This window comes from Osmerus mordax, chromosome 21 (assembly GCF_038355195.1).
Source record: "Osmerus mordax isolate fOsmMor3 chromosome 21, fOsmMor3.pri, whole genome shotgun sequence".
Taxonomy (NCBI): Eukaryota; Metazoa; Chordata; class Actinopteri; order Osmeriformes; family Osmeridae; genus Osmerus; species Osmerus mordax.
This window is the reverse complement of record NC_090070.1, coordinates 8,230,292-8,254,278: the sequence shown is the minus strand read 5'-3', so window position 1 is coordinate 8,254,278 and position 23,987 is coordinate 8,230,292. Positions and strand designations below refer to the sequence as shown.

The 23,987-nt window shown below is 46.3% G+C and overlaps 1 protein-coding gene across 1 annotated transcript in view; it reads left to right on the top strand.

Moving 5' to 3' along the window:
* The first annotated feature begins 644 nt into the window (after positions 1-644).
* LOC136965224 (myosin-10-like) overlaps positions 645-23,987 on the top strand; it is a 48,712-nt gene continuing 25,369 nt past the window's right edge. The window contains exons 1-8 of the mRNA XM_067259288.1: positions 645-780; positions 2,644-3,016; positions 7,211-7,367; positions 19,511-19,538; positions 21,447-21,549; positions 22,243-22,272; positions 22,532-22,546; positions 23,383-23,400. Coding sequence (XP_067115389.1) covers positions 2,672-3,016; positions 7,211-7,367; positions 19,511-19,538; positions 21,447-21,549; positions 22,243-22,272; positions 22,532-22,546; positions 23,383-23,400 — 696 coding nt within the window. The 5' untranslated portion in view covers positions 645-780; positions 2,644-2,671. The remainder of the gene's footprint in view (positions 781-2,643; positions 3,017-7,210; positions 7,368-19,510; positions 19,539-21,446; positions 21,550-22,242; positions 22,273-22,531; positions 22,547-23,382; positions 23,401-23,987) is intronic.

The window sequence follows — 23,987 nt, the reverse complement described above, 5'->3', positions numbered from 1 at the left end:
GAGCAATTACATTTTAAAAGCATGCTATGTCTGTGTTAGACAAAGGCTATATATATGTGGCATAGCCCTAGGCTACTGTTGATCATTTTGTGTATATAATTGGCAGTTAATATAGGAAACATTAAAATACTGATTTCGATTAAGTCACTGCCCTTCAAGTCCAAATATGTGTCAGTCAAAGAGGCGGTCCAGTCGTCTCTGGCTTTACCTTCTAAGCGACGCAGAGCTACAACTTGAATGATATGTGATGAAGTGTGCATGATATGAATATTGAATCATCATCTTTGTCAGTCATGTAGGCCTATATGCGCATTCACTTTTTTCCGGGTGTAAGGTTGTGAGGGTGACGGTTTTGACAGCCATGCTCAAAAGTAAAACACGTGTAAGGCCTACAATTCTTTGGAAGGTCAGCATCCATCCTTCTGCAGGTGAATTTTGCAGCTCGACTACACGTCACGATCAATTAGCAAAGTTTTCGGAGGGACTGAGTTTGAACCAATCACATTGAGAAATTATTTTTGTGAATCCAATCAAATCCTTACTTTCAATGGTGGGCGTGACATACAGCGCGGCCTAGAGGCGGGAACAGAGAATAGCTGTACTGCATGGCGAGTTAGGTTGAGAGAGTGTCGTATGGTGGGGGTGTACCACTGATGTGAAATCGGCCGAAAGAAGTGAATATTTGCAGGAATAATAAGGAATTGTAAGGAATATTACAATAACTTATTGGATACCAGAGTATTCGTAGAAGTTTGCAAGCTCATTTTACAACTGCACCAGGTAAGTTTGAGGAAGATATGAATGGTTTTGTAACGGATGCCGGACTGGCTAACGGATTATTTTGCCATGACTTTTCAACGATGGAAGACCATAAGCTTGCTACTAGCCGTCACCACAAAGCCAGCTAGCAAGCAACCTGTCATTGGAATTTTTCTAGAACCCTCCAGAAATAAATGACAATATTAAAAAGTTATTTCTGCCACCGTAGTTGACAAATGATCTGTGTTTTATATTGGAAGCATGCATGCATGTATTCCAGCATAACATTTTAGCTGAGCCACCCACACTGTCTGGTGATGATGCGTGCTGCGGGAAGAGCGTGCCTAGCCGGTTGAACTTAGGCTCACTTACATCTAACTCCTTATGATGATGATGATGAACGCGCAAGATAGCTAGTTATAGGAAGGGAGAGCAAATTATCCATTGTACATATAATCTTGTTAAACGTTTAATAGTCATGTAAATTAATAACACTACTTTATCTATTAAATGTGTGTTTTCCGTTTTTTTAAACTATACATTCCTTGTCATCCCAGTTAGCCAAGCTAGCCAGCCAAGGCAAAACAATACTGGAGCGGCCATATGCGCATGTTATCTTCCTATAGCTTCAATTAACGGTAGCCAGTCGTGGTTCATATTCATATTCAGACTGATTACGCACCAAGATTAAGTACCAAGATAATTGTGGGCAAGAATGACTGGAAAACATGCTTGGCGTGTGGTCAGTGTGATATCATAGCTAGCTAGCGACGTAGCGCGCGGGGATGCAGTGCCAGTGGCACGGCAGCGCGCTTAGCGGCACCCTGATCCCTCCATCCCATGACCTGACCCAGTTTCATGTTTAGTATCCCAACAAACATCATCTTGAGCTTTCCTTACAAAGCTGACTGACATACGCTGACCTTCATGATACACACTCTGGTTCCTTGAACCTTGTTGCCATGGGATGATTTTAATCAGTCTAGAGTCTGGATGATGATCCTTAGCAATGAGTTTGAAGCAGAAGTCACAAATTGAAATATAGTTTGATAGTATGGGATATCACCCATTTACCAGTCAATACATCAAGCGGATGTCTGGTTTCCCACTTCAGATTCATCCTGCAACTGTTCCCCTTGACTGTAGTCCTGTATAATACGTTTCTATTAACATGGGGTTCATGGGGAACCAGAGCATGGTTTAGTAGTGACAGTCTACCACAGGCAATGTGGTGTGTGTTTGTGCAGGCACGTACTTTAGATTACTGCGCTCTATACTGTGGGGTCAGCTTTCCCTTATGTAATCCTTAAACATAACTTAACCATTATGCCAGATTCATGCTCACAGATCAAGGAACACAAACCTGCGTGGGCACCAGGGAGATGACTCATGCCTTGTGTCTGAGGAATGTTTCCCTGACGTGAGACACGCACTCCAAGGCTGTTGGATAGAGTATGCACCCCCACGGTCTAGCTGTCCAGCTGCTCATTGATGTAATAGTTAAGCCCCATATTAATAGACGGGTAATCCAGAAGTCCCACATCTTCATGTTTGTACTGAGGTGGTTTTAGTTGATGAGATGGCTTGGTTGAGTCTTAATGCCTCCCCCCCAAAATACTGGCTGCAGGTAGGGTACTAGGTAGGCTACATCTACACACTCACCAAGAGAAGCTGCAACTCTACATGTGTCTATGTTTCATACCGATGCCCAATGCTAACTGTATTGTAATTGCATAATCTTCCAGATAGATATTGAGAGAGACTGTAATTCATCCTTGAGGGGTGACCAAGAAAGTATTAGACTAACATCCATGTCCAGGAAGCGTGCTGATTAATCTCCACTGGTAACTCATGCCCTCCTTCCCTCCACCCTCCTCTCCACAGGTGGCCTCGTGTGTTCTGGTACCCGGCGATGGCACAGCGGAGCGGGCAGGAGGACCCGGAGCGGTACCTATTTGTGGACCGCGCAGTGGTGTACAACCCAGCCACGCAGGCCGACTGGACGGCCAAGAAGCTGGTGTGGATCCCCTCCGAGCGGCATGGCTTCGAGGCGGCCAGCATCCGGGAGGAGCGCGGGGACGAGTGCGTGGTGGAGCTGGCGGAGAACGGGAAGAAGGCCGTGGTCAACAAGGACGACATCCAGAAGATGAACCCGCCCAAGTTCAGCAAGGTGGAGGACATGGCCGAGCTCACCTGCCTGAACGAGGCGTCGGTGCTGCACAACCTGAAGGACCGCTACTACTCTGGACTCATCTACGTGAGTATCCTACAGTTCACCCTGCCATCGATCCATCCGTTCATATCCGGTTCGGACGGGTCCGTTGTAATACGGGATTGCTCGAGTCCGTCATCGCCTCGTCCATAGACACCAAAACCCATTTGGTCTTAAATGCACCACTACTTGAGGCTGTGATGAATTAGACATGTACTAGATAAGCAGCTACTTCCCCTGTGATTATGACCCACTTAGCGACATGCATTCCTGGAATAGATGGAGAGTTTGTGGGGCACCTGAGACCGAGGGAGAAGCCGAGGGCTGCTGGGGTATGGACGCCTGCTGGATCTATTCCTGTGGTTTTCTTCCCCTAGAGGTGTCGGGGATTGGAGCACAGAAGCTTTGAGGGATGAGGTCATTTTGGATCTTTTAGCGTTGCGGAGCTTTTATCTCGAGGCTTCAAATCTCAGGGACAAGAAATGGATCAGTGATTAGGGTGTACTCCTTTTTTTTCCCAGTCATTAGTTTATGGTGTCAGACCTGCAATAGGTTAAACCGTTATGCGTATGACATGTGAGTTATGATGTCAGTTTTCATTGGTCGCCATCAGCCCTTGCAGGTGGATGGAACACTTTGGGAAGGAGACTCTCAACCAAAAGCAGCCTCAGTTGTCATGGCTACCGCACCAATAGCAGGGAACAGAAGGAGGCCTATTCAAAGCTCGCCCACCTTCCTTCCGTCCACACGCTCCCTTGGCCAGGCCGGGATTGTTAGGCAAGTCCCAGGCCCTGTGAGGCCCTGTGAGGCCCTGCTAGTCCATGCAGACGCTGCTCTCTCCATGCTGAGTCACACACTGTAACCCCACCATCATAATGGAGTCCTTTGTTTCAGCTGATAAGCAACAGCTGTCTCTGAATAACTAGCATTTTTAAGACCCCCAGATTGAAACCTCCACTTGATTAAAAAAAAAATGGCCTTAATCGAATTTAAGTTTTGAGGTTTCCCTCTCTTTCTTTTTCTCTCCTCCTCCATTCCCTTTCTACTCCCAGATACTCCCTAATTTCTCCCTAGTGTACTTTATCTTGGCTTTGTGTAATGTGTTGCTAACGGACTCGGTTTGTGTGGTGTGGAGACATGCCTGCAGATGCTGTTCTGGCAATCAGCCCTCCTATTGGCCCTGCTTCTGGCCTCCTTTTGATGTGTGTGCTCTCATGCTAAAGCTCACACAGATAAAACAACATTACAGCTTTAATCAATGCACATATTTGTGTGACACACCATTCAGTTACTGGTGAGGGAAGATGGCTCCAGGCCGGTGGCTTTGGGTTGATGGTCTGCAGGAGTCATCACCACCCCCACCCCTCCTTACCCTTACTGAGCATATGTTTTTCAGTCTTTATCCGAAGGTCGTTTCTTTTGAGTCCGGACTTAAACTACTCCTGTCCTGCCTCTAAACTTCAGCATGCTCTGAGGGCAGCTTAAATAATGGTGAAGCAGGGATCTGTGAAAATACACACACACACACACACACGCACTGTGTAGGCAGAGCAGAACTGCTTGCTCTGCACTGGTTCTCCAAGGGTCTCCTCCTACGCCGAGACCACAACACTTCACCGTTTGAAACCACTGCTTACAGTAATTACACCTTTCTCCTCAAAATCTCTCACTCAAAACTTTATGTTCACCTCCTTGTGCTGCCTCTGCACAGCAGAGTCGATGTAAAAATAAACCCCCCTCCTTGTCCGTGGAGAGGCGAAACGTTGTTTCTCAGCTCTGCTGGACACGGAAGACCTCCTGATTGCCAGACAACTGGGAAACCCAGCTGTGCTGAGTTCTACTTTAGAAACCACACAACTTCCACGATCGCTGTTACGGTAAATCCCCCCCCCCCCCCACTGCTCTTCTCTGGGACTTAGACACAGCCGGACCCTGGCTGCAGCCATGCGCTCCTCCCTCAGCGTCTCACCCCTCGCATGCAGAGCCACGTTAATCCCCCCCCCCCCTTAAAAAAAAAATCCCCCCCCAGAGACCTCCATCAGGACCGGGCAGCTGAGTCATTCCTCTCCACTGCTTGCCTGTGGCTCGGCCCAGGGCTGCTTATCCGTCTGCCTGGCGCTGCGCCCACAGTGGGGTGCCAGGGAAGACAAGGGGTGTGGGAGGCGCCACGGGGCTAGCTGCTTGGCTCGCATCCCTGAAAGGTGATGCTTACAAAATATGTGGACTATATTGAATATGGACTATAAAATGTGGACTATATTGGCCTGTTATTGTTCTGTGGTAATGAGACGACTTGGGAAGCGAGATCGTCAGTACTCTGCATGCAGTCTTCTCCTGGTTCCTCCCAGACGTCTGGGGATACAGACTCCAGTCTAACTCTGGAGTAATAAATCTTGACTTGACTATCACACTGTGCTGGTCCATGGCCAGGCCAAAGCATATTTCTGTGTCTGAAGAGGCTGTGTATGACAGACTGGTCATCTGGTGGCTCCACCGTCTTTCCCGAGTGAACACCAAGATTTACTGAATCACTAGGGGACTTCAGATGATTGCTCACGTACACCTGTTGGTCTACAGTACAAGCATTTAAGTTGTAACTGTAAAGCACGTGACGTATTGTCATCTTCGGAACTTCACAGCAATATACAGCCTGGTCTGGGTATGTCCCTGAAAAGGTGTCGGAACAAACGAAGGGCTGGTTCAATCAAGCGGGACGTGAGCGCATGCATGATAGACAAAGCAACCGATGCATTTGTTTTTCCACACCAGTCAGTCTGTGTTTAACGTGTGACCGTGAGTGTTGGCTCCTCCAGCCAGGCGACAGCCACGGCTAGCTTTGTCGGGGTCTTTAAAGGACCCCGTCGCTCCCCCAGCATGGTGCAGCCACACCGCCATTGTTCCAGCTCAGTTGCTGGCGGCCCCTGGCCCGCCCCCCCCCCCCCCCCCCCTACAGCCCCCTGCCCCGGCACAGACAACATAATTACAGGAATGTGGCTCTGCAGCTCAGCCAACCATGACTTGAGAGAGGGAAGGGAGGGGAGAGGGGGAAAAAGGAGGGACAGAGAGGGCCAGACAAAATGGACAGAGGGTCCATGTGATTGTGAGGGCCCCCCCCCCCCCCTCTCGCTCCCCTCTCAGTCAGTTGATGGACTATCCCGACTGCAGACATGACAAGGATTAACCCTTGCCTGGCCTGCCCTCAGCCTCCTGTCTGCATCAGGCTGCAGGGGTAGTGTGGCTGCGCAGTATGGATTAAGGCTGCCACCACCCCACTCTGCCCCACCCCTCTGCATGTTTTTTTTGCTGCGAGGATTTGTGCTGTTGTATGATCACACGGAAAACTCCCCATCCGGGTTGTCTGTACAAAGCCGTAGCGATCCTGCGCAATGCTTCACATTGTCCTCCTCTGCTCACCTCCGTGACAGTACCCAGATGACACCAGACAGGAGTGGAGAAGGACATGACGAGCGCAGAAGGAATCTCAACTAGGGTGGCAACGATCCAACTGTCTCTGTCAGTGTTTGAGCCTACATTTTTGAGGTTCCGAAACCCAAAAAAGGGACGCAGTATCTCTGAATTGCGGTAGACGCTTCCTGTCTTTATGATACGGTGAAATAGTAAAATATCTTCAGTGTCTAGCAGACCCAAGGTCAACCTTGATAATTGCCTTGATAAGGGATGACTGTTCTCTCTCTCCTCCAGCCAACCCCACCTGTATTTCATTCTCCCAGGTCTGAAAATACACAATGCAAGGCCAGCTATTTCTGGGTGTGCTATTACTTGCTGTCCGTTTTGCAGTTGACACTCATTTGACCCCAGTGGTGACATGAGTTTATAAGAGTGGAAGCAAGGACACTGCCATATTGTCGTTGGCAATTTACTCAATACCTTTCCTTGGAAAAATGAAGGGGGCTTTACATTAGGCTACCCAGTAAGCAAAAGGTTACTTACTAGATGTTGAAAGATGATCTTGGATATGTGTGATATCTATTGACGGTTCAACAAAATTCACGTTCAGATGACTGGCTATCTGTCTCTATCGCTATATGTACTCTCCGAAAATAAAAAGTGTACGTTTTTAGTCTCAATGTCAGTAGAATAGTGGACGAACACTTCAGTCTGTGTATTTATTTGCTACGTACATCCTATACAAAAGTTGGCAATGTTGCGTGTTTAGTGCTTCCTTGACCCAAGGAAACAAAATATTAAATGTTAATTTTAGTTTTTTTTATTTCACAGACATACTCGGGGCTCTTCTGTGTGGTCATCAACCCTTATAAAAACCTGCCCATCTACTCGGAGAACATCATAGAAATGTACAGGGGCAAGAAGAGGCACGAGATGCCCCCTCACATCTACGCCATCTCAGAGTCTGCCTACAGATGCATGCTACAAGGTAAGTCTGAGCTGGTTTGGGTTCATTAATTTATATCATCACAAATGGCACTCTCTACACAGTCTGAGCAGGATGTCCACATAGAATTGTTTTGAAGTTAAGTTCCGGCTAACTTGCAGAATAAGGTGAAAACATTGGTTATATTTCTTTTATAAGGTGCATTGTTGTTGGTTTGAGAAGCACAGGACTGTGAAGTTAGACTTACCTTGCTGATATTATTGGCAGTCTTAACTGCAATAAGTTTATCTTTGGATTGTTGGTCCCTTGTGTCAACTAGAGCTTCTTGAAGAACTGTAGTGTTTCAGTACTTCAGGAGTTCATGTAGTATGTTATATTTGCTCACGTTTCAGTATAGCTGGGATTATATTGGATGTTGACAAGGTCTTAGTAAGCTTATGTGTTATGTTGAATAGCAGCCATAAACCCCCTCTTAGCCACATCAAGGAGACCACCAATACTTAAGGTCAGTGTCAGGTTCCCCAACATAAACACACTCCACGTGTCGCCATTGTCACAAATGTAATTTAACAATTGCATTGTGATTAAGAGGATTACGGCACACTTTTAAACAACACATGACTTCACCCAACCAAACCACTTTCACGAGGGTTTAATTGAAACCATCGGTTGAACCAAGGCTAGCATATTAAAGTTGCGGTCACCTAAATCTCAGTTATTGTGATTTAGTACATCGATCAACCCGGTTTCACGTAGTGTAGTAGGCCAAACTCACACTAGTGTCTAAAGCATTATGGTATCGAGTGGCTCCCAGGGAAAAAGAAAGTCTGTAGAAAGCCCTTGAATGGAGCTCGTCTTAAGTTCTGTTTATTTTTCCACCTCTGGAGATAAATTAATTTTGCCAGCAATGTCTGGAATGTGAAGGGGACTTGGTGGTGGGGCGGGAGGGGGGCATAGTGGAAAAGAGAAGTTAAGGAAGGCTGTTTTTCCATGCTGTGGTGTCTTTTGAGCTGTGCTGTGGACAGTTGGGGAAAGGGGAAATCAGCACTCAACAGTTCCAGGATCTAAATCTCAGTGTCTGACATCCAAAGCCTTTTAGGTCCTGTGAAAATACATTACTTGAGATCTTCTTCTTTTTCTTATACTGTGGCACTGTGTGGATTTTGACTTACCACCAGCCTAACAACTACCACTTGTTGAAAACTTACGCTCATTTTTCCAAACTCATAATATCATAGACATGTGCCAGATATTGAGTTCAACATATGCTAAAAGGGGTAGGTCCCTTTGCTAGGTCACATTCAATATAATCATAGAGAAAAAATCCCCTTCAGCATCCGCTGTGTCCAAGCTCTATTCAGCAGGGCCCAGCTCTGACAGCAGTTCCCACATGAGTGGAGTAGAAGGACTGGAGTTTGATTTACTGGAAGCAACTAGATATACACACGCGCCCATCTATATCTCCACCATCTTCCTGGTGCCAGTAACCCGTCAGAAATATCAAACCACAGACTCCGAAATCCTTCTCCTTTGCCCTCTTCAATCTCTGTGCCGAGATAAATGTCAGCATCTTTATCTACCGTTAATCCGCAACCCTCTTACGCTTCAGATCGATGGCTACTGTCAAATGTAATTTAAAGATGCATTCTGTTGGTTTTAATTCTCCTGTAGTAGACAACCAGGCTGTTATATATGTAGAAGTATAGCTAAACAGCTTATACTACCCAACGGTGTTAATAAGCAGGTCCATGTCTTTGGGAGATTTCTGCAGAAGATGGACCAAAGGTTCTCTGGTAGATGAGACACCCAGGCCTCGGGAGCTGTGACTGGGATCAGACCACCTAAAGCAGTAAGGGTGACCCGCATTGTGGGGTACAAAAGGGTCTTTGTGTGTCTGCAAGTGCGAGCCAGTGGGGGGTTTTGACGAGCTGGGCCTGTCCGTCAGGCTGTGCCTAGTGTCAATGCAACGGGAAGCTACCTTACAGTGGAAAACGTCAGCATTAGATGGTCCACTTTGCATAGCTTTGGAGGGGTCTTCCCATAGGTGTCCTATTGCATGCAGTGACCCTGCTTGGCTTTCTTCCTCGTGCTTGGCTCACAATCTCACAAGACGGTACACACACACTGACTCACTATGTGGTTCATGTAACCCAGGCAGTTATCTCTTTGTACACTCCTCTTTTCCTCAGAACCCTCCGGCCCTCCTTCACTCTTATTGTGTCTGCATGTATGGGTCGATGGCTGGTTGGGGGTAAGGTCCGAAGACTTTGTAAGGAATGCCTTTCCACACCCGACCAAATTTGTCCTGGCTTATGCTCCGTTTCACCCATTTATGAGGCGTTAGTTTCTACCCAGGGCCCAATTATGGAAATATATTTCTGAGGACATCAGTAGCTCCCAAGGCAGCATTAATCAGCCAGTATTAGTCAAGTTTTGTAGTGTAGTCATCGCCAGTAAATCACTGTTGTTTCTGTTCAAATCAGGTTTGTAGGTTGCAGATTAGCGGATGCCAGCTGCTGCTCAACTGGGCCTAAAGCCTGTCTGTAACCTGGTTCAGTTCAGAGGCTATCCAGCTGTATAGATTAGACGCTGGTGTCAGTCTGTGCAGATCATGTGATGTTACTGGATCAAACAGTGTAACAAATATACATTGTGCTGCTAATAAACTGCTGCTAGTAGAATAAAGATGAGAGGAATGCAACTTTTTCAGTTTGTTTTTAATCTCGTCTCCTCACTGAAATCGACCAGATTGTCAAATCAGGTTAATAGCTAAAGGGTGTCTTAACCATCAGGGGCTTGTAATTTTCCCAGCATTTTTGAGATGCCAGTCAATGCCCGGGCGGCGGGTTAAATGAGGTATAACTTGACAAAGAGCAGTTGTGCAAGCAGGCCACCAGATGCACACAGGCACATCTGCCATTGATTAGTTCTCCAGATACTTTTCCATAATCTCCCCTCGCTACTCTGTTGATGGCGTCCAGTCAGTTACGAGGGGCTAATTTTAACGTTTCTGGAAATGTGCTAGGGCTTGTTATGAAAGGCCGATGTTCTCATGAGCGAAACCATGTGTGTCCGGGAAGCAATGGTCATGTCAGCAATGATGATTGATTCCAATAGTGAACCTGCATCAACAGCAACAGTGTTCCTCAGCCGGACGTAAAACAAAGCTTTGTGTGACCAAAAAAGTAAACAGCTTCCATCAGTACATGATTCCCTCTGCTTGTATTTGGATAGGCCATTAGGGCCATCTTAGTCCCAAAACATCTTACGGTATTACACAATGCAGAACTCTTTGGTTATGAGTCTTTTGGGCCCACTTCATCACTCATAAAAGTCCCTTTCATGACACTTGCTGAAGAGAATAGCCCATGTATCATTCTGGTATTAAAAGATCAAGAAGTTCAACAAATAAATCGTAAAGTTGAATGTCTTGGATGAAAGTGAACAGTCTAGACCCTGAAGAATGTGATTGTGATGTGCGATTGTGGTGTGGTTACCACGGCGTGCGTGTATGTGTACAGGTCCTCTTTCCCACCTGGTACCAATAAGACATGCAACAAGCACTAATGGGTTTCATGGCCAAAGTTCTTTTGAACTCAATCCAAAACTCTGTGCCTCGGTCTTGTCCAGCAGTACAATGCACACAGAGATTATTGTTAATCTATTGGAAAAGGGAACCTGCTACATTTCAAAGGGATTCCAATAGAGGCTTCCAGAGACGGAAAATCTCGTTCACTGACTCCATTGTTTCTTGAATGTTCTTTCACCTGTTTAATGAGGCGGATGTAGTTCTTGATGGTGAAATTATTAGATAATTTATGAAGTCGATTTATAATAATCAAACCGACCACCTCATATCCTCAAACGGGAGGCTATCCATTAACCTAACAGTTGGGTGGTGTTGGAAAATCTCCAGAAATTGTGACTCAATTCATACCTTTTTAATCGGCAAGTTTCCCTTGCGTCTTTCATTTAGATGGAAGATTCACTCTCCCAGTGATGATGTCCCAAAAAATCAGTGGGTGGAATTGGATGTGTCCAGCTGTCAAACACAAGCCACTGCTAGGCAGTCCCTGGAGACCGAGTCCTGCAGCAACCTGCAGACAGGTCCCAGCTGTTCTGATCCTACGGTAGTCTGGGCCACAGCGCTGCGTAGGGCCATGATGGCTTTCTCCTCTGGAACAGCTGACCCTTACCAAAGTTCTCGTTAGCCTAGTCCATAGTGGAGGACACTTTCGAGAAGCTTGCTCGTCCGTTCCCGTTCACTCTTAGTGTTTACTCAAGTGTTTTTATGCTGACAAAGCGTGAGTCCGCTTTTGCTATAGTTTCTTTCTTTGATCAGAATGGCGTCTAACGATTTTTCGCCGGGCCTTCTCTCTCTCTCTCTGCCTGCCATTAGATGACCGGAGCTTTGGTAATGCAAAGGAGACGGGGTTTAGAGTGGCCGTATGTCTCCTCTGGGAGGTATAAATCACTGCCCGATGACACAGAAGGCGGCCGAGTGGGCTCCTAATGACCCTGAGCGTGGGCGGAAGGAAGCCTCATAGGCATGTAGAGAGGGCAAGCCTTGCCTGTTTCCCTTTATCCGGGCTGAGCCCCTCTGCACTACAGCTCAGCCAAATCATACTTCCATCGATCATTTTCTGTCGTTGGAAGAATTTTGCGTTTTAGTGTGGGGTTTAGAAGAGTGTTGACGTCAGAGGGAGGCAGTGGAATGCTACGGACTCCACCAGCCTTATCCAGAGAACTGTGTCGAAAGACATGGACACCAGCTGGTTTTAGAAGGCTGGGGAAATGCCACACATTTCCTCAGGGACATCCCTTGAAGCCCATGATTGGAGCCCAAATAAACATCTACCTGCACAATGGGGATCCCGTAAGGTAGCAAAAAGGCTGTGAATCCATGGTAGTAGTTTGTTTAGCCTGTGAAAGAACCCTTATCGTCCTCTTGGAATGACTTGACATTGAGGGCAGAATGCATTCTCTGACGTTCCCCAGTGTTGTGAAGGGTCTTGTCAGCAGGTGGTGGCAGGAGCTTGTCACCAGGCCCTCTCCAGGAATCTGGTGGTGAGGCCACTATCGTTGACTGGTGCCGAGACAGGAGATCAAGATCATTTTGGTATTTTTTATATTATTTACATTTAGTCATTTAGCAGACGCTCTAATCCAGATCGACTTACAGTAAGTACAGGGACATTCCCCCCGAGGCAAGTAGGGTGAAGTGCCTTGCCCAAGGACACAACGTCATCTGCACGGCTGGGAATCGAACCGGCAACTTTCTGATAGCCCGATTCCCTAACCGCTCAGCCCTCTGACCCCCCACAACTTGTATCAGTACAAGTTAACGTGGCTATTTCTCCTCTCTTTCCTTCTTAGTCTTTCTCCTTCTTTCTCTGTTGTTATAGCTGTGGTTCAGTACAAGACCTGTGTCCTGTGATGTATTTTGCACAGGAGATCAATATTGAGCACATATATCCTCAAAACAGACCAAGTTCTGGGACCTGTGTCAGTTTGTCTCAAATAATGTTTCATTCACCTATCGTCTTTTCTCTCTGTGGAGCCATTTCTCAGAAAAGGTCCACGTAGGAGAACTAGATGTCATGGATCTGCATTTTGTTTTTTCCATTTGGTCTGTCATTGGCTTAGGACCAAAGCCAGCACTGACTGTATCAGAGTCCCTACCACAGTGGTGCATAAATGAATGTCAAATTAATTGCATTGCCTTGCATTCACCGACAACCGCGTTGTCAGTGTTATCTTGACTGTGTTAAGCACAGATGATAGGTAACAGTGACCACGCACAGAGGACTGTACCAAATCTTATCATCTGCCTTCTGTCAAAGGGAGTTGGGTAAGATACGACATGAGGAAAATGGATTGTCCCATGTTGCTGAGAACACAACTATAGTATTGTATTAGACCCCAGAAGCACCACTGGCATCCTGCCCAAAATATAACAGCTCTGAGTTGTTATGCTAATAAAGTCTCAAGACATTTTAATGCTTTAAAGTGATAGATTTTCCATGCCTCCTAGTACACTATAGACTGCTAAATTGTTAATTTTCAGTGATGCTTAACGTTCTTGATCTCCGTATTTATGCTGTCAAAATGTTTTAGATTTTACGTTTGATTTGTCCCTTGCAATTGCCACATGCAATGAGACACAAATCCAATAAATGTCGGGCTCTTTTTGGGTCAGAATATAAAATGACTAGCTGCAGAGCATAAAATAACTGTCTGAATATGTTATATTGGTGGCGGCGGTGGCCCATAGGAGGTCTACCAGGAATGTCTTCTTCATAACTAGGTATATCGTCATGAAATGTCCTGTTGGTGTTTGTAGTGACTGACTGTACTTATTAGGAGCTCTTCAAAGCTCAAGAAGTCAAAGAGAGGGTGTAGGCTACAAGAAGAGACCAAGGGACTCATGTCTGGCAGGGATGTGGACTGGAATGTAAGGAACGAGTTGGGCCGCTGCCTTAATCTGCCCGAGATGGAGACATGCTCATGGGGGGGGGGGGGGGTCAGGAATAGGGAAATGGTCAGCCGAAAGTGTGATTTGGCCACGGGCCCTGTCTCTGCAGTTTCGTGGCCTGTTATAGAGTCCTCCTCAGGGCCAACAGACAATGATATTCATTTGTCTTGTGTGGACACAAGCCCTGAGGGAGTCATGTAGCTTAGCTGTACGAGATACGCCATTCATACTTATCAGTTGGATGGTGGCTTGGACTATGGTGTTATTTGTTCTGTTATTCTGGCAAATTGTAGTAGCTATTGCAGTGCACAGGGTTCCATTGAACACTATATTTGATTCGATTTTCATAAATTAAACCACTTCGGCATGTTGATTCACCCTCATTATCCACATGGCCGAGACATTTGTCGCACGGCCATTTACACCAAACTAGTTTCTGGAGGTTTTGTCCTTCAAACCCACTTTGTTAACCGCAAAAGCAATCCAAGGCTGGTCTTTCTTTGGCGAGTGTTTGCACTCCATTGCCTCTCCTTAAAGCGGGCATTAGGCTTCAATGGTGGAGGCTGGCCAAGGCCCAGCAGGCCACTGCTTCACAATGAGCTCACTGTCGAGGGACTGAGATCAGCTCCCTCTGACTGCCTCACTGCTCCTCTTCTCCAGTGCTGTCCCCTCCCAGGGAGCGATGCCACACGCAGAGCTACTGTGTCCTCGTCAAAACCCAAGATGTCACCCAATTTTTCACTCTGTCACAGGTTTGTTGATGTGGGTGTCTCTGTTTGTGGACTTTGGAGGAGCGTGAATGAATGCTTGGACGTTTGTGTTCCTGGTTACATGGTTGATTTGGACTATTTGAAAGATATTGCTGACGTTGTTGTCTTAAGATAAACGTTGGGTTTGCTTCTTGAAGCCTACTCTTCTTACAGTTAATTGGGTACAGAAAAGTTGCAGTGGCGTCTTTTTAGCATGTCCTAGCCTGGCCTCCAAGGCATCCAGCGTAACAGTCATGTGAGGATGGAAAGAACATTACCAATCATGCGAAACCTACCAAACGGTCCTTATGACTGTAAAGCAATGTTACAAAAATAACTGCTCTGTGTGGATCCCCTCTCTCCACACCCCGAGGACCTCTGCCCTCAGAGGGTAATCAGCCATTTTACAATCTTGAATGGAAGTTGAGAGTCCTCTTGACTGGACTGTATTCTTCTGTGTGTCTGCGGCCAGAGAGATAAAGAGGAGGAGACATTTTTCGGAAGCCTCTGGACTGTGTCCGTGTCTCGCCGAGATAAGGATGCAAACGGTAAATGTGAAGGGAGAGGCAGGGAGTTCATGGGTATTGTGTGTGTTAAGGGTGTAATGAAACGGTTCGCAAAATTCAAGATGGTGTCACAAGTTTCCGATTCAGGTACTGAGAGTATAATATTTCACCCAATTTAAGATAGGTTTTATTTCCCAAGTTTAGTAGGAATAGTCCAGTTGTTCTGTTTGCATTCATACCAAACCGAAAGCCACATACCAAACGGTACAATATGAATACGTTATTCATTACACTCCCAGTGTGTGTGTGTGTACCATTGTATTAAGAAAATTGTGTTATGAACTCCCTCGATTTCAGATCGTGAAACGCTAGAGAGCGAAGTAGCTCAGTGAGGCTGTCTAAGGCCAAACTCCCTGCCAGTCCGAGCCAGGAAGTATCTGTTGGAGAGCAGGAAGCCCATACCGTCCCTGACGAGCCTTCCAGCTGTGCCCCAGTCACCCCGTCCCAGTCACATCTAACCCCACAGGAACACAGTCAGCACATCTCTGTCAGGTTTCCCCCCCAGGGGGTTGCTGAAAAAACCCTATCCAATAAGGCAAAACATTAACCGCAGACAGGAATAATATGTAAAAACATACCACGATAGAATTCCACAATAAAATATCTATTTTACAGAAAATGTGGACCATTTTACCCTGATGAGGCCTCAGCTGTTTCTCCCCCCCCCCCTTCAACAGGAGTTAGACCGGCGTGGCACCCTGGACAACGCAGAACCAAATTAGTGTAGTCACGGCTAAGACCATTAGCAATTCCACCAGCACACGCTGCTCCTAACGGTTGAATGATCATCCCCCCCCCGCACTGCCACCCCTCCCCTTTCCTCCACAAGCGTTATTTTATTCATGTATATCGAGTTAGCCGTGTGTCTAGAATCACAAATGAACTTGCGCACACTGAAAATGAATCCGCATGTTTGCCCTCTGTTCCTAAGGACAAGATGTACAAAGACACTTTTAGCAGTTGAGGATTCTATTCAGGTAGCCTTCCCCTCTTCATGTCTTGCAAAAAGTCTGACGTAGGGGCCTGTATGGTAATCACGGTGAGGTGTGAAAGGCCTTAATGTCCAAGAGTCGAGGTCATGGGAAATGTCATTGGCCAGCCACCATCTGCTGAGGATGAGGTAGAAAGGAACTGGCCTCTTGGCTGAATACGGGAAATGCCATTAGGACGGGACTTCCAATAAAGCTGGTTCTACTTCTGAGTTTGGTTTTATATCAAGCTGTTTCAACTTTACCTGAAATAAACCTGACGGTGCTTCAGTCATTGTGTTAGTTTCGTCTTTGTTACAACTGATTCCTATAAATTCCTTCTAAGAGGGCCCCAGTACACACGCTAATGCTACAATGTAGCACACTGTCGACTTTCATTGAACAGTATTGCCCACTGCATGTTCAATTTAATCCACCATGTGAATTGAAGCCATAAAAAGAAGATTGAGTCTCAATTGTGTAGTTGCGTATTCAGCAGTTAGCCACATTCACCTCATCAGCCCTAAGATGGGTTACAAGTAAAGCTACGCTCATCTAGAAAGTTTGTTACACAGATGCTACATTTGAACGCATCATGTTGAATCTATCACTTGTCGCATCATGCGTAATCACGGCGGCAACTCAAATGTCACCTCACGTTGATTAATTTGAGCAGTTTGAAGCATGTTTAACATAGTCCAGCTCTTTTGTGCCTGGGTGAAATTCCCAAACTAATTAGGAAATTAGTTTACCAGGGTTGCAACAATAATGTACGTTTTGAATGTCTTTCAAGGCTTGCCTGGCTTGTATAGTGTGTTGAAACGTATTTATGAATGGCTTACAGTACCTTACAGGAGCCAATCTCCTTAATGCACCATCCATCTTTCCTCCACTAGCACTCATAAATTTCCCAGATTGGATGGGAACTCATTAAGCCAATCCGCAAGTGGATTCCCGGACGCCAATGAGTTATTGATGTCACCAAGGGCCGAGCCCATCTTACACTAGGGTGCTTCTCCACCTCAGACACCAGAGAAGGCATCACCAGAAAAAAAGGAAGATTCTGGAAGATTCTGGTCACAGCATGGGAGTTATTGTGCTCTGCTTGCATCATGGCCAACCCGATGCTGTGGTATTCACCTTCAGTGTAGTGGAACTCGAGGTCCAGTGAAAGGGATCCTGGATGGATATCTAATCTGAGAACCCTCCAACTCTGCCAGGCATGCGACAGCCTGAGGAGACCCTGCCCTGGAGGACCAATGGAGCCACTGTTAGACCTAAACTCATTGTTCATACAGAAATATTGCTATAATGATGTGACTCAATAAGATCAAACACCCATAATTACCCATATATATATGCCTCATTAACTTTGACAAATGCCGGTGCTTCGCTCATGTGGCCGTCAAAATGATCAAATCAGATGTCCTGCGACAGACTGGCTTTGGAGGCAGTTTTAAGTAGAAGATTGAATCTCCTGATTTTTCCAGATTAGTGGAGCCAGTAATCGTCCCCAGCTGGCCTTCTGCTGCTACTGGTTTCACCTACTAATGCCATCTCCCAATATTCTGCCCATGAGACAAAAGATGCGTTCCATCATTTCATATGGAAATTTCCAGTGACAGAAGTTTCATACAGTAGCAACATCCACGAAACCAAGCGAGGGCTTTTAAGAAGGGGAGGTGCCATGATTTTAACTAATGGGGAAAGAATAAGCCCCCCATGCATCTGAATGTAAAACCTTGGCTCAACTATTTCATATTGCTTTGTAGACACACTAATGGAAGCCCAGTTAACACACTAATGGACAGCGGACACGGCGGCGCCCTAATTCTCTTATTACCCCCTCTCTTCTGGAATCCAAACTAGATTAAACATGAGTGGAATTGGTACTGGGATGCCGAAACAGTGCACCAGTACAGCGTAGCTGAAAGGCTGGGAGTGGATGACAGACAACTACATACCGAGTACAGTGTTTCCCTGCTGCAGTGTAGAGTGACACCGTCCACACAGAGGGCAGCCGACTCATGCATACAGAGCTGCTGAGAGATGACAGCAGAGGCCAGCGGCAGTTACAATGGTTTTGTAACTGCAGAGTCGGACTGTCAGGGCAAAACAAATTCAATTTACTCCTTAAAGACGTAATTTGTGCTGCAAAATGGAGACCACGGTTAAAATATTTATCTTTTATTGAATTTCTTGCAATTATGCTTCAGGCACTTGTTTTTAAGATTTGATCCCACCATCGTCACTCAGTTAGGCATAATGATTGCAGTGGAAAATGTACCAAATGAAGAACAGCAACCAAGGGCAGATGATAACAATTGTGACTCCACTCTTCAGTACTGTAGGGGGTTGGTGTGGACCAACCAGCATGCACAAATAGCTTATGCAACGCAAAAAAAAAAAAAAAAAAAAAAGAAGAATCCAAAACGTTTTAGTTAGGGAAATCCAATCACCAGTATTGAGTTTGGTGAAAACACGACTTGGTCTGTTGACCCTATTCAGTGCCTCAGGCCTCCAGGCTCCGGTTCCCATTCAGACTATCAGAGCATAACTGGAAGGAGAGGACCGAGGCGGGCTCAGTCATTGGCTGAATGTCTGCAAACAGACCTGACCTGGCTGTCATTTCAAATGGCTCCTTCCTGCTCAACTGGTCACAAAGCCAGTGTTCTTTCTCTTCCCTTTCCATCCTCGCTGTAAATAAAAATGATGGCCTGCCCAGTTCCTTGTGCTGTGTTTCCCTGGTGACACTGAAGGTAACCTGAGGTGGTTCCACCGGAGCCAAGGGGTTTTCCACATTGCCCAGCTCGACACTATCGTTGCGTACACCACAGGCAGCTCTGCTTTCTGCTATTTGTCGAGTGTGTTCCTAGGTGGATGTGCCTATATTTGTTTACCTGTTTTAACATTGATTCAACCGCACAATGCTGGGTGAAGCATACAATCATGCGGTGGCCCCGGATTTAAGATCGCCCCCACGTGGCGTCTGCCTTATCTCCTGAATGCAGATGCTTCACTCGGCTACATCTACAATGACCTTCCTGAGTATCACCAGATTTATTGAGCGGGATTCTGAACACCTCCTGAAATCCTCAATCGCCTCAGACTGCACAAGTCTTCAAAGAAGCAAACATTTCTTCCTCCCCACCTTTAACCTTTTTTGAAGTTGATATTTGTGTGTCCACATGGATTCTGGAATGTTGGCTTTAACTCCTAATTTTAAATTACTTTCCACTCCATCAGCAAACGATATGAGGCCTCGTTTCAGTAAAAAAATGTTGAGACTGCTGGGCCTGTTAGTGATGAGGTAAAACCTTGAGAAAGCACTGAGCCATGGAGATTGATGGATGTTAATGCTGACTGTTTCTCTCTCCCCCTCTCTCTCTCTCCCCTCCCCTCTCTTTCTCATCACTTTCTTCAACAGATCGAGAGGACCAATCCATTCTTTGCACGTGAGTGACTTTTTGAGCCTTGTCTACTCTGCTCTTCTTCTGGGACAACTGTCAGGTCTGGGTGTGGTCTGCTAACCAGATTGAAGTTTGAAGCAATTGCTTCTTTACATCTTTACACTTTAAACAAGTTTACTTCTCTGTCCGGTGTGTAATAGGCTACCGCTTTCGTTATGTAACTCCCTCCACTGTTTTCTCTGATCAAATTATTATTCCTATTGGTACATCAGATCCACCCAACTGCGGGACGTTCACAGTTCGATCTCCTTAGATATCTGTTGTGTCCTTCCCACTTAGTGTCCCTGCAAAGGGAAAGGCAGCGAACTCCTTCCCTTCACCAGCTTGCTCTTGATTCCCCAGTTGCCTTGAGACAGACTGTAACACATTTAGCACACGCTACAGCAGCTCGCCAAAAAACTGAGCAAATTCTATCAGAATCCTCCGGGCCTCTGTAGTTACAGGGCGAAGGGGACACGGAATGGTCTGACACATAAGAGGAAGAGAGGGGGACGCGAGGGGGGGGCTGAGGGGCGCGGGTGGGGGGCTGAGGGGCTGAGAAATGCCTGGCATATCTGGTACCCTCCCTGGCATCTCTCCGAACGCCCAATATCTGCAGATGACAGGAATGCAGCCGAAGGAGACGTCAGCGTGGCATCTCAGCTGTCATCCTGTGTGACAGCCATACGCAGGCGACACGTAGGACGGGGTGGAGACCAGTCAGGGTGTCGCGTTTTTGCCCGTTACGTGTCTACCCTGTCCCTTACTGACTCCAGTACCACCCCTGAGATATTCGTCTTAGTCATAGGATGCCCAAGGGTTATGCCACCAGACCACGTTCATGTAAATATTTCCCTAGCCTTCATCATGTATATATTCTGAGTTCAGAGGTGAGATGCTGAGGTATGTCTTGGGGGAATCATGTGAAAATGTTCATGAATCGTATCAATTTATTACTCAAAACAAGAGTGTGTACGTGTGTGACCACTGTGTGTGTTGAGTGTGTGTGTTGAACTTCCAACGTGGCTCTAGACACATCATAAGCCTCACCGAGGTGCCATGTGATTAAGTCAGCCCTTGAAGTTATGGGATACCTCATCTGCAGGGCGGACCTGAGGAATCTCACACTCTTCAGTTCAAGGCCGACAACGGGGACATTGACGCCATGGCTCGTAAATACGTTGTTCACAATGGCCGCTGAGCCCAGCAGTCACACCACCGACAGCCTTTTTTTTGGGCTTCTTTGCCTCCACATTCTCTCCTCGACACATTCAGCCTATGCAGACTCTGAAAACGAATGTTTCGACTCTGGGTTTGTTAATTGCCGCCTGTTTTAAAGCCTCAGCTATGCTCTGCGCTTCCGAAGGTGTCACTCAAGTGTCTTGACAAGTGACCTGTAGAGCAAAACGGAGGCAAAGAAAAGGGAGACATTCTCAGGCGGTCCCCTTTTCCCTAAGCCGTCATCAACTGTGGTGCAGGGCGCTGAAGCATTGCAGTTTCTCCCGGCCTTTCGACTACAGCCGCTGAAGCAAGTAACACTGAAAATAAACAGTGGAGGAAGATACACACAGACCCAAAAACCGCCGCCTCATTCTGCTTGTCGGCCGTTTATTTTCATTTGATTTGAATGTGTCTGGAAGAGACTGCGGGCAGACACCAGCGCCCAAGTTAGGCCTGTCTCGAGGCAGCGGAATCTAGCAAAATATCTTGTCTTCATTGACCCCTAGACACTTGTGTTGGGCCATCTGATTGGATTCTAGCATAACCGCATGAGCCTTAATGGCATGTTAACACTGAAAGTGCCTGAAGTATTCTGTTCCGTATGAGTTATTCCTAGTTGGATTCCTCACCTCCTCGACATTCTCTAACCGAAGGAAGCTGTCTCGTGTGTGTGTGTGTTGTTGTCATACACAGAGGTGAGTCGGGCGCCGGCAAGACGGAAAACACGAAAAAGGTCATCCAGTACCTGGCACACGTTGCTTCCTCCCACAAAGGAAGGAAAGACCACAACATTCCTGTGAGTATCTGCCCTCTCCTCCACATCCAACGCTCCACGTTCCTCAATCTCCGCCTGGGCTTAACAAGGCAGGTCATATTTTGTTGATGTATAGTCCTTATTAGAATCCTAATGTGCTGTGTGGATTTGTCTAATAAGGCGCGACCAATGAGAGATGAGTTCTAGCAGCCCAGACAGATGATCATGTATTAATGTTCTCCCAGAAGAGCAGGCTTGTCTGATCCGCTGGTATTTAGGCTGTAGTTTATAAGGGATTAACCCACCCAACATCACCATGTCAGATGGCAATGATGGTTAATGACCAGGATCATTTACAAAGGCTGGGGGGGGACATAAGGTCAACAGCAGGTTACGTTCTACCTCGATTGCTATGCTGATGTCACAGTACTGTGATCAGTGTTGTATAAAGCATATTGTTGAAATTACGAACACTTTATATGAATGGGCTGTACCATAACGTTGATTTATTTAGCCCTGATGTATCGAGCTGTTAGTCATTGTTTGGTCAGATTCAGGTGTATTTCGACTGAATACAGGTTAGGCGTCAACCAAATGGGTGGGGTGGGGGGTCTGATGAAACGACCGTGACAGCATGAGCGTGTGCACAGCCGCACCTTGCGGGGGGGGCGCCGCGGCCTGCACACCCGTGTGTGCTCATGCCTCTAACAATTTTTTTTTTTTTTTGCAACACAGCCAGAGTCTCCGAAACCAGTCAAACCACAGGCAAGTCTTTTTTTAACACAACCATGTTCATGTGCATGCTAACACCAACCCTGCTCTCAGACACACTTTGGTATTTTAAGTCAGGGGTCAATTGAAGGTATTGAAGAGTGTTTGCTTTGAAAGAGGTTCGCAAGGCGGTGCCTTCACATATTACTATGCAAAGCGCCCACTTCTTTCACTGCAGAAGTGTACACTAGACATCTGTGCAAACTGCCGGCAAACACATTTGGGAGATTGACCTAGTCTCTCTTTTTGCCAGGCACAAAGCCCAGTTGTAAGTAAAAAATCGAAACCCGGCATGGAAGTTCATCAGGCCTCCTACGGTCTCGTGTAGACGTGAATGCCTTTCCATTTCGTTTTTTAAGTGTGAAGTTCGTTTACCGTGTGAATGTGCTTGCAAATTGTATTCACGCTATCAGAAAGCACTCACACGCACGACTAATGTTCGGTTAGAGCCGGCTGGCATGTTTTGCTTTGTTAAATGAGCCGTTTTGCAAGACCTTTTGGAATCCCGACCCTGACACTGAAGGAAGATGGAGGAGTAATCCTGCTGTGACACCTCGGGCTCATACACTAACATCTACCTCAGGGGTCAGTCTAGACGTATAACCAGGAGACTTAGTAAGCTGTTAGAATTTATAAAGCCAGTACACTAGTTTAATATTACCCTCAACGTTTTTCAATCTGAATCTGTAGGTGGTCACGTTTGAACAGCAAAGAAAATGCTAACTGCACACAAGTTGTATGTCGAAGGAATTAAATGCAGAGCCATGTGAATGCTTTGGCACAGTTCCTTCAAGATTGGATAAGTGGAATTGCAGCTGACATTTACAGTTCTAGGAACTCAAAAACATTTCCATTACAACGTGACAGCCTGTCTTGATTTTTCACATTTTCATTTAGCAACGTTGCAGTCGTCTTCACCCATCATTCACTCTTCTTAGTTACTTTTGCCTTTTGCTTGATTTTGTCCAGTCTGAATCGTCTCAACTGTAATAATTATCTGTAATTGTCTTTTTTTGGTGTGTTTATGTATGTGCTCCTAGTATCCATGACCATTAACACTTGTTTATTTCCATGACAACATATGAATCTGCCCATTGACTACAGAGTGGACCCCTGTTCTATGTGAGTAGCAAGTACCTCCCTCACCTGCACTCACTAGCTCAAACCACTATGGGCAGAACATGCTGTATATGGGGGAGTTTGTCGCCACTCTGTCCACTCTATATTCAGCCCTTAATGGGTGTTCGCTGACCTGTATCGACACTTGTCTTCTATCCACCTCTGTGATATTTCAGTTTCACGTCCTGTGTTAAATGGTGTGTGCCCATTCTTACCTGTCAACCTCTGCTTCCTTCAAATATCTCACGTTTTAGAGTCGCCGAATCGGAGGAAATCTCATATAGGTTTAACATATACACAGTAAAGCTGCGTGTTAATAAACAGGCTCTCCACTCCTGGAGCCCACAGATCCCAGCGTCAAGATTTACACCACCTGCCGCAAACAACACTGAATATGTCATACATTCCACTGGGTTGTACTCTGAGCGAGAGCCCTTTTCAGCACCTCATCGCTAAGATCTTCCCCTGCTTCCCTGTTTGGCTCCTGGGAGCCGTGCAAGCAGGCAGTACTCGTCTTTATTGAACCCCCCCCCCCCACACACACACTCCTCCTCCCTCCCCACCTCCCCATGAGTTTGACTCACTGGAAA